The sequence below is a fragment of the Drosophila elegans genome, unplaced genomic scaffold (genome assembly GCF_018152505.1).
Source record: "Drosophila elegans isolate 14027-0461.03 unplaced genomic scaffold, ASM1815250v1 contig_183, whole genome shotgun sequence".
NCBI classification, from domain to species: domain Eukaryota; kingdom Metazoa; phylum Arthropoda; class Insecta; order Diptera; family Drosophilidae; genus Drosophila; species Drosophila elegans.
Genome location: NW_024545550.1, coordinates 2,794,031 through 2,804,069, shown reverse-complemented (window position 1 = coordinate 2,804,069; position 10,039 = coordinate 2,794,031). Strand labels below are relative to the sequence as shown.

At 44.6% G+C, this 10,039-nt stretch overlaps 7 protein-coding genes across 7 annotated transcripts; 3 read left to right on the top strand and 4 right to left on the bottom strand.

The window, feature by feature from the left end:
- Positions 1 to 18: 18 nt before the first annotated feature.
- LOC108137990 (protein lin-32) lies at positions 19 to 597 on the bottom strand. Its single transcript, XM_017259967.2, has one exon. It carries the CDS (start codon positions 592 to 594, stop codon positions 19 to 21), a length of 576 nt encoding a protein of 191 aa, XP_017115456.2. The 5' UTR covers positions 595 to 597.
- A 1,470-nt stretch (positions 598 to 2,067) lies between these two features.
- Positions 2,068 to 2,613, top strand: LOC108137915. Its single transcript, XM_017259855.2, has 2 exons — positions 2,068 to 2,108; positions 2,185 to 2,613. The coding sequence occupies exon 2, from the start codon at positions 2,317 to 2,319 to the stop codon at positions 2,470 to 2,472; it is 156 nt and encodes a 51-aa protein (XP_017115344.1). The 5' UTR covers positions 2,068 to 2,108; positions 2,185 to 2,316; the 3' UTR covers positions 2,473 to 2,613.
- A 471-nt stretch (positions 2,614 to 3,084) lies between these two features.
- Positions 3,085 to 3,815, top strand: LOC108137897. Its single transcript, XM_017259838.2, has 2 exons — positions 3,085 to 3,450; positions 3,694 to 3,815. The coding sequence occupies exons 1-2, from the start codon at positions 3,169 to 3,171 to the stop codon at positions 3,724 to 3,726; spliced, it is 315 nt and encodes a 104-aa protein (XP_017115327.1). The 5' UTR covers positions 3,085 to 3,168; the 3' UTR covers positions 3,727 to 3,815.
- A 14-nt stretch (positions 3,816 to 3,829) lies between these two features.
- On the bottom strand, positions 3,830 to 5,113 carry LOC108137896 (isocitrate dehydrogenase [NAD] subunit gamma, mitochondrial). The gene has a single exon (XM_017259837.2). It carries the CDS (start codon positions 5,063 to 5,065, stop codon positions 3,923 to 3,925), a length of 1,143 nt encoding a protein of 380 aa, XP_017115326.1. The 5' UTR covers positions 5,066 to 5,113; the 3' UTR covers positions 3,830 to 3,922.
- A 700-nt stretch (positions 5,114 to 5,813) lies between these two features.
- LOC108137911 lies at positions 5,814 to 6,461 on the bottom strand. The gene has a single exon (XM_017259852.2). The coding sequence runs from the start codon at positions 6,373 to 6,375 to the stop codon at positions 5,878 to 5,880; it is 498 nt and encodes a 165-aa protein (XP_017115341.1). The 5' UTR covers positions 6,376 to 6,461; the 3' UTR covers positions 5,814 to 5,877.
- Positions 6,462 to 6,555: 94 nt separating this feature from the next.
- Positions 6,556 to 7,280, bottom strand: LOC108136784. Its single transcript, XM_017258150.2, has one exon. It carries the CDS (start codon positions 7,223 to 7,225, stop codon positions 6,614 to 6,616), a length of 612 nt encoding a protein of 203 aa, XP_017113639.2. The 5' UTR covers positions 7,226 to 7,280; the 3' UTR covers positions 6,556 to 6,613.
- Positions 7,281 to 7,485: 205 nt separating this feature from the next.
- On the top strand, positions 7,486 to 9,857 carry LOC108137972. The gene is made up of 3 exons (XM_017259940.2): positions 7,486 to 7,793; positions 8,187 to 8,986; positions 9,525 to 9,857. The coding sequence occupies exons 1-3, from the start codon at positions 7,557 to 7,559 to the stop codon at positions 9,805 to 9,807; spliced, it is 1,320 nt and encodes a 439-aa protein (XP_017115429.2). The 5' UTR covers positions 7,486 to 7,556; the 3' UTR covers positions 9,808 to 9,857.
- The last annotated feature ends 182 nt before the right edge of the window (positions 9,858 to 10,039 follow it).

Below are 10,039 nucleotides of genomic sequence, written 5' to 3'. Positions count from 1 at the left end.
ATGATTTTAGGTATTCATCTATGATAAGGATCCTCCGCTCAACCCGAAGCTGCTTTCGCTGCCGCCGAAGATGGTGTAGGTGGCCGCATCCACCTCCACATCACCGTTGTTGAGGAGGTCGCACAGGGCCAGGATATAGGACTGGGCCATCTGGAGGGTCTCGAACTTGGACAGCTTTTGGTCGATGGAGGGCGCAGGCACCACTTCCCTCAGACGATCGAAGGCCTCGTTCAGGCCATTCATCCGCTTTCTTTCCCGGGCATTGGCCGCCTGTCGTCTCCGCTTTTTGACAGTGGGACTGAGGTTGGTCAGCTCACTGCCTGAATAGCTCTTCCTTCCATCGGATCCTGTGGAGCTGGTGCTACGCCGCTTGGTCTGCTGTTCACTGGTATGGGATGGGATCTCCAGGATGGTCGCCAGCTCAGTTTGTGCCCCGCCTGCGGCATCCAGGAACTGCCATTCCGGCGACAGAAAAGCCGACTGTCCATAATCCTGCGAGGAAACTGCGGTCTGCGGTGTGAGGTTATAGTTGGGACTGCCCAAATACTGGGAGCTGCCGTCCTCCTCGGAGGCAGACGAATAGTAATAGCTCATGGCAGATCCGCGCAGCCTGAAAGTTTCGATGCAACTGAAACGATCCCGAGTCGCTGCACTACAGTCAACCCCCGCGAGATGCGTTCTACAAATATTTTCACCGCCGTGCTGACCAAGTTTGTGTAAACGGCCCGCAAATGACCCCTGGCCCCAGGATCCTCGCAGTTATTACCATATTACCCGGCCGAAAGGATCTCCCCGAGGAGCAGGGGTGACTTTGACCCCCGGCCGCACACTTAGGGGTTAGAAGTGTGCCTCTGCCTCACCTCTCTCTCTCTCTGTCTCTGTCTCTCTCTTTCTACTTTTCGCTTGCCCACCTACACTTCCAAGTACTGTCATCTCTCTCTCACAGGGCACGCGTCATATCTTGCCAAATTGGTGCTATCATACCATGTGATCTTCTCCTCTGCTCTGTTCCCCGTAATTTGTGACTTTCACGCTCAACGGCACACACGAGTGGAAGCGGGAGAGTCAAAGAGAGGGAGAGGTGGCGAGGATGAGCTACCGTACTGAATGGCAGGGCCATCAATTAACCCGCTGGCGAGCTGCATTCTGGCTCGCGTCTAGTGACCATATGCTGCACCGACCCAACTCTGCTTAGGAACCACCATATGGTCGAGGCGGCCAACCCAGTGGTTGTGTTTGGTCCTGCGAAGGTAGTGTCCTTGGTGAAAACACGACATTTGCCGTCTAGTCAGTTGTCGAATCAAACTATTAACTGACAGAGCAAGTATCCCACTATTAAATGGCTATGAAATATATATCATGGAATGATAATTACCTTGTGTTTGGTGACTATAGATTTTAAGGGATACTTTGTTACCCATCGAAATTCACTCATCAATAAAATAATTAATTTTACAAGGCCTTGAAGCTATAGCTGAAGGCTAATTCTAATTAACATAGTCTAATTTAAATTTAAAAAAAAATAAAATAATAAATGTTAAAGCAGGACCTTCAAATAACTTTTTAGTTAAAACCCTAAGCAATGTGTTATGCCTTTAGTTATCCAAATTTTGAATAGAAAACTATAAAATAAACTTAAGTTTTTTTTTTGGCAATGCTTCGAAACTATGTGTTTAACTTTAATGTACTTGTTTCTGTCTTAAATTAAATTTAATTTTTAAAATTACTTGATAGATTTATTAATTTTTCAGATACCAACTTCCAAAGTATTGTTCCCAAAAATTCAGGTCCCGAAAATCCCTAAATTGGGTATTGTCTGTTATCAGTATCCATTAATTTCCCTCCTTGTTTTGGCATTGCAGCGTAGTCGAAGTGAACCAGTTTGCGCATGCACCGCCAGTGGCAGGAATCCCCTGAATCTCCTTGTTATCCTTGTCCCACTTCCCCATTCTCCCGCTCTCCTCCTTGCACTCCCACTCTCTCCCTCTCTCTCCCTCAGAGAGAGTTTCGGCACTTGTTTTGCTCTCGTTTTGTTTCTGTAGAGAAATTCGAGACGAGGACGAAGAGGAACTTCGTGTTTTGATACAGCAACAGGATTGAATATAACGGTAGGCCAGCCAGCGGAGTGTTATCATTTAAGGAAAAGAGTTCGTGGGATAAAAACAGTGTGCAATTTATCAGCAGATTCGATACAAAGGACTAAGCTTATCAGGACATTATTGCAGTGAAAAACAGAGAGGAGTCAACTGAGCAAGGGAATAACTGCATTCAGTAGCCGCTATAAAAGCCACCCAATCACCCATCACTCACCCACGCATGTGTCTGTACTTGGGAGTCGTGGAGCACCTGCTGGATGTGGTGGCCTACTGCATGTGCCGCGTCCTGGAGCTGTCCCTGTTCACCTGCATGATGGTCTGCGGATCCCTGAAGGCTAAGCTTACCCATGGACCCACCAACGAACTGGAGCAATGACCAGGACACTACGAGAGCTGCTAAAAAGGATGTGTGTATGGGTGTGTGGGTGTGTGGGTGTGTGTTTTGGTTCAACTAAAATTTATTAAAGAAAACTTTTCTAGTGGCGAATAAATTACAACCGCTATGTGTGTAAAACAATTGTCTTTCCTTCTTGTTAACCGGGAATTGAGCCATAACTCAAGATGGCCCACGGCAAGGATTTACTCCACGGCTCCCAGAATTTTTGTCTTTGTTTATCCTTCAGCTCCCTTTCGCTGTTTTGTTTGTGTTGCGGAGTCGTTTATCGTACTTATTAGCCGGGGGAGGGATTACGAAGGAGGCACGGTGGCCATTTGCATGATGATAAAGTATCGACTGGGGTTTACACGGCCCTACATGCTGGGCAATTGTGTTGTGGCTTTTGTTTTTGGCGCCTGCAAATATGCTTCACTTCTGGCCAGACGTTTTATTGCCACCACCCACCGAATACCTCACCACCCAGAATAGGTTCTACTCCGGTATTTATGTAGTTGTTTACAGCCGCCGGCTGGGAGCATAAATTTATTCAAATTGTACGTGCAAATGGGAGGACATAACGTTTATTACACACGCGCAGCAGGCACTTGGAATCTGACTTTTCAACAACACTCAATTGAAGTTTTGATACATTTTTGATAGCTCTATGACAAAATCACACTAAATTGCCCCCGGATCATGGACAGCCTAACAAAACTACGCCAGAAACCAAAGAAACTTCCTGAGATGGCAGAAGATCTAACCAAATCAGCCGAATCGGAGAAGGATATTATCAATGAAGTGGACGATCAGGCCATCGTATACGATTACATGATGTATCCTAGTAAAAAAGCAAAGGGCAAGTTGTTCAAGAAGCCACAGAAAAATGTTTCCTTCAAGACGATGGTGGAGCTGGTGACCTACACGGACAACTGGAAGATGAGGATGAGCGAGAGTAAGCTGCGCACGGAGGAGGAGCAGGTGCGATTACGGGCTTTAAAGCCTAGTTTTAGACTATCCAAAAACAACTATTTCCGATGTATTTAGGCCTTAAAAAACTTTTACAAAAATTACTTTTTTTTAATTAATTAAACTAAATTTTTTAAAAAGATTCCTTCTTCCTTTTCACTTTTTTTTTTTTGAGTAGTTAACTGGTAAATTTTGAAATGTTTCGGAAATATTTGTGGTGCTTAGCAGGTTAATAACCGAACTTTTGATCCCCAGCTCAAGTATAACCTGAAGCGACGAAACTCCTGATGGCTTCCGCACGTCAAACGTTTAAAATTGTATAATGATTTGTTTTGGTCACCGATTTAGTAAAGTTAATGTTGGTAGTGTTGGTTAAACATTTTCGTTTTAATTTTAGGAAAAGTTAGCCTTTATTATCAATTCATTATTAATCTAGGAATGATTATGTTCGATATAGCAGGGTTGACCGCAGGTTTTTCCTGGCTTAAGCCATACCCAAACTTCGGCATCGCAATTTGTTGACAATGTTGCAGATAACGTACTCGCCGTTGTCCTTGCCCCCGAACTCCTGGGTGCGGATACCCTCTTCCATGGTGCGCAGCATCTCGGTCCACAGAGCATCCGCGCACTTGTCGTGACCCAGGTGCTGGAAGAGATCCACAATGGTGGCCACGATCCCATAGGCACTCAGGGTGGCATAGTTGGTCAGCGAGAGCTTTGTCTGCAGGGGCTTGAACACGGCATGGTGATCGCCGATCTCCACGGCACTGAAGAGATTGGCTCCGCCACAGACACCACTGCAGATCGTGGACAGAAAGGTGGCATAGCGATCGCTGGCGAAGAGGCAGTCGAAGTAGGTGGGGTCGGTGATCAGCCGGCTGACGGCCTCCTCCACCTCCATGAGCTCCAGCTCCAGGCAGTGTTTATAGTCGCAGTGCATCTCCATGGCGGCCTTCACCAGGGAGCCATCGCTAATGGGCCACTCCTTGGCCTTGTTGATCAGGGTCACCCGTTTCCGGCCCGCCTTGGCCGCCGCAGCGAAGGCGTGCTTCAGGTACTTCTCATTGCCCTTCTGGGTAACGACGGATAGGGCCTCCACCACACCCTTTACGGGTGAATACTCCAGCTCGCTGTAGTTGCCCATGTTGTTTTGGCCAATCATCTGGATATCCACGCCCGGAAAGCGGCAGTTGAAACCGGGAAAGCTGCGCGTCCGGGTCTTGAACACATACAAATCCAGATCGTTACTGATCTTGAGCGCCTTCTCCTTGGCCGGCCCATCCGCCTGGATGTCGACGTGAACGGCGGATCTATTCCGCAGCACCGAGTTGAAGTACTCATCGTCCTGTCCCGCCTCGATGATCTGCGTCTCCACGGGCACCCGGCTGCTCTGCAGCAGCGTCGTCACGAACTTGGCTCCCTGCTGGCCGATGATTGTGCTGCCCGTGAGCAGGGTCACGTAGTTGATTCCGCCGTACATGGACTTAGGCAGCAGCTGCTTGTCGAGGGGTCGTGCCGCCATTCCCTTGGCGTACGCCGCTCGCACACTGCCCGTGATGTTGACTGCATCGGCGTATTGGCGGACACTGATCCTCGACAACATCCGGGAACTGGCTCTACGGAGCATTTTTTTTTTTATTTCAACGGAGGGAGAGTCCTGCAATTTTAACTAGTAAATAAACAAATGACAGGGGTCGCCTTGCAACTTGATCTTTTGTTTTTCTTTGTTTTGTTTTTTTTTTAAGTTGTTTTTTTCTGTTTTAAATATTTTATTTATTTAAACATTTTCTCTTACCACTCAATTAAAAATATATGTTTAAAGCTGATCTTAAAGAAGGATAATCATAAAATTATAAAAATATTTAACGTAAAAATATGGTTTCATATTTTCCAAAAATGTATTATTAAATTTCTTGTTAAAAATCTTCTAAGCCAACATTTTTGTATTTGGCAAAAGAATATCTAAATTTTCCATCTATATTATTGATAATGTTATTGGTCTTCTTATTCGTCTTTAACCGTTCCAAAAAGCTGCTTTTCTATTTTTTAGGGATATTTTTCCTTTAAAAACAAACATACCAAAAAAAAAACCAAAATTGGTATACTTTTTGTATTTTGAAGAAAGTTGTTTGTTTGAAAGCTTACATCAAGGAGGAATTTCTATATCTCTATATTCAATTTCCAATTTTTCTGGAAAATAAATTTTTTTTTGCTTGATTTAAATGCTGGCTGAATTAAAAGGGAAGATTTCAAAATTTTATTTTTATAAGTGTAGCTTATTAAATTTGACCGAGTTTATAAACACATAGCTGACAACACGCTACTTCTAATTAGATTAAGACCAGCGCAATGAAACATTAAAAGCCAATTATTTGGATTTCCCGTGGCAGTTTTTATTAATACCTCCATGCCCAACCCGAATCCTGCCCAGGACTACAACTACATATCGTAGCAGAGTGATTTATTGGGGCAGGGACAGCCTTCGATGCCGAAGCGTCCGATGGGGATGTCCGTCTGGGTCTGCTTGTGCTGCGGTCCGGGCAACTCGTAGAACTTGTCGCTGAAGTACCTGTCCGGAAGGTAGTAAATGGGGTACTCGGCCCTCAGCCTCTCGTGGTCTTCCTGCAGGCGTTTGGCCATGTCCGGAGCAGCTCGCCGGGCCTCCAGGCGGTACTGCTTCGGCTTCACCATTCGCATGGGCACTTCCAGTTTCAGCTTGGAGTGCGGTATGTAGGCGAACAGCTCGCGGTCCAGTTGCACCGCCTGTTCCGCCCGGATTTTGGCACACGTGGCGCACTTGCACTTGCCGCCGTGGTAGCAGTACCGCTTCCGTCCATCCTCGTCCACCATCAGCAGCGGAGTGCAGACGGGCGGCGGAATCGCCTGCGGCTCCGTCTGTGTCGCCACTGTCTCCTGGGCGGGGTCGGAAAACATCATGGGATATGGGATACCCGGGGGTTCGATTCGATTTGGTACGAAAGATTTGGACTTCAAATTGAGACTAGAAGTGGAAGGGAAAAGCAAAGCCAAAGGGGGAAAGCAACAAGGGCATAGCTTGCTTTATGTAATTTCTTAAGGGGGTCATCCCATGTGATTTTTTGTATTTATCTCATCTATGTATAACATATAGGTTATATAACATAATAATGCCTGAATAAAGAATTATAATAGATTACTAGGTAGTGGAGCCACCTCCACCGCATTCACAACTCAGTGCTAAGTGGGAGTAAGCCGTGGAGGAGTTCCACAACCAAGTGAGGTCCCTCAACCCATCGCAATCCTCAACCATTTTTCCCTTCAAGCTCTCATCTCCCCTGCAGTAAATGTTCGCAGTGAGATCCCCTTTTCCACGCTTTGGCAAACCACAATGTGGACACTCCAAAGTCTCCTTTGGATCCCTTTCAGCAGCCCTCATTTGACGGTAGTAGTCCTTGAGCTCCCGCTGTCGCACCTCGTCGAAGAACTGCCGCATTTGTGGAGAATCCTGGACGACTGGCTCTTTTTTGGGTTTTAACTTAATTTTCAAAGGTCCTGCTTCGATTGTTGGCGAATTCTTGGCCACTTTTGTGTCGCCACCAGAGCGATTGCTCTTACGCGATGAAACGGAGGCAGCAGATATTCTGTCCAATTCTGTAATCTTGAACGAAGCTCCTCTGTTTTTCGGAGCTTTGGGTGTAGTGCTGATCACGCCACTGCGCTCCGATCCTTCCGTGTACTTTCGGACATAGGTGTTGGTTTTGGTCAAGGACCCGGTCATGTTCAGTAAGTACCAATTAAGAGGCATCATCAACGGTGAACTTGCATCTGCTTTAAAACAAAACAATTTTGACAACAAATCATTGGCAAGCTTAGAGATAAACTTGGAAAAACCATTTCAAAAGCAAAACATGGAAGCTTATTATTGATTGTATATATATTTTTTGTTTTTAGATTTGTACGCTCTTTGATTGGAAAGCTTTCTGATGCCGCTCTTAATTGATCGGATTTGGTGTAGCCTCAGATTGAGCGTGAGCTTTTCGAGAGTACAAAATGAACTGTAAGTATCCCAAAGTTTTCAGTTGTTTGCCGGAAGTCAAGCGGTTCGAATTGTACGACTATTAAGTACCTATATATTCACAATGTCGAAGATCGAGACGGAGACTCAGTGGCTGCGATCGACGATTCTCCCAGAGATTCTGAAGAACGGACGACTGGTGGACAACTACAGCGACTCCAAGGCGAACACCTTCCGGGTGGAACACGTCGAGATCGATGTGATCGGACCTACAGAGGCATTTATGCTCACCTTCTGCTACCGGACTACCATAAACTTTGAATACGACGGTGAAAAGTTCCAACGAAAAATGGTCGTTAAGGTAATGCAATTTGATCACCGCATACAATAATATTAATAATTAAATGGCAGGGTGTTGGAATTCTAAAAATGGGGTAATTTCATCACAGTACCCCAGTCACCGAATTTTTGCAGTGTGTTCAGTGCACACCCCCATTAAGAGTGCATAGTATAAGTCCCCGTAACTGCGTTTACGGATAAAGATACATGTGTACATATGCCAGTTTTGTTGTTCAGCGGAAAACACTGATAAGTCTATCAAGAGAACCGATTTAATGCATCTTTGGCAAACATTGTGAAATGGTATAGGAATTTTTGTTTAATCTTTTCTCAAACCTCTTAGTTTATTGATAATTAGGCAATATGATAATCAAGCAATCTATCGTTATCTTGGTTTGAAATTCATGTTTTTTAGAAAACCCCTATGATGCCGCCAAAAGTTTACGAGTCCATTCAGTTTGGAGCTCTCTTCAGCAACGAGATCAACTTCTACACGGAAATTCTTCCCGAAATACAGAAGTTGGCTGGCGGAAAGTTTGCCGCACCCAAGTATTATTACAGTGAGTTGAATCCGTACTCGGCAGTGGCCATTCTGGAGAATTTTGCGGAGCAGGGATGGCGCGTGACCAAGGATCGGGTGGGTCTAAGTCTGGAACATGCCCTGATTGCTGTGGATTACCTGGGCCAGTTCCATGGCTTTGCCTATGCCATGAAGCACACGAATCCGGAGCTATTCGACAAGTTGACCCACGGTCTAAAGGAATCGCGCTACGCCTCCGATGTGATTCATCCGGAGTGGGAACTAACCATGAAGACGAGTATCAAAAGGGCGGCCAAGGCGGTGGCCACCTTTCAGCCCCAGATTGACGAGGAGTTTGTGAAGAACTTATGCTTCCTGATCACGGACTACAACCTATATGGCAGGCAACGGGTGGCGCCCAGGGAACCACTGGCCACCCTCTGCCATGGCGACTATGTGAGGAACAACGTGGCCTACAGGTACAACGACAAGGAGGTGCCGCAGGAGATCATGATGTTCGACTACCAGACCCTGCGTGTCTCCTCGCCCATGATCGATCTCGCTGTCTTTCTGGCCGTATCCATTTACGCCGACGTGCGCTATCCCAACTTTGATGTCATCTTCGATAAATACTGCACGGCGCTATATGACAGTTATAGAAATCACGCCAAGGTGGAGGTTCCAAAGGACATGAGGTGAGTCTGAAAATTGTGTATAAAGCCAGAATATATTAAAAATGGTATATTAAACCTGAGTTAAATATTACAAAATTTTATGTTTTTAAAAATTAAGTTTAAATATTATCTTCTTGAACCCTCAAATACTTTTGAATTATAGACCTTATATTAAAGTTTTAAATATAAAAAAACAAAAACAAAAAATACGATCACAAAATATAATGCACTTAAAATTACAGGAACATTTGAACTATTCCATTTGAAAAACCTTTACTTTTAACCGCTAATTTTTGTTCCTTATAATGAATGTATTATTATTACTTAAATTCAAAATAATAATGTTTGGTAAAAAAAAAAATGTGCATGATTGCATATTTTGTTAATACCAAGAAATTGATTATTTATTTGATAAAAACACTATCAGCTTTAATCAAACCAGGCACGTTCGAAATGATAAGATAGTTGATATTTTTCACCCATGCATGTACGTACATATATACATACATACATTATGTATGTATCAAAATTATGATCTAACATAATCCTTTTTTTTTAGTCGCGCGGAGCTTCTGAAGGAGTACGTGCGTTTCCTGCCGTACAGTGTGTCCATATCTAGCAGTTTCCTCATGACTTTGGTGGAGCCATTGGACATGTCGCCGGAGGAGATGTTTGCCAGGAAAACAAGCAATGAGGAGCTTATCGAACGCACAATGAAACAGGGCGGGGAAGTAGTGGACAAGGAGGTAGCCCACCAGATCCAGGAAATGCTAGAACTGAGCCAACTGACTGGGGTCTCCATTGACGATGGCATTGATGTGGGCAAGTTGCCCAAAGTGTAATCATATCCCTAACGTAATTGTAGAGATTAAAACTAATCAGACATTTTAAATAGCCTGCAATAATTATTGGGTGCGAAGCGAAAGACTGCAAATCGACTGTAGTCTTAGCTACAAACTTGTAATGGTGATTGGGCGAATTGTATATATTTCACTAAACACTTTCAATCTTATCAAATCGTCTTTTTTGGAATTGTTTTCGTTATCGGCATTGTTTTTGTTTTGATCGCGGGCT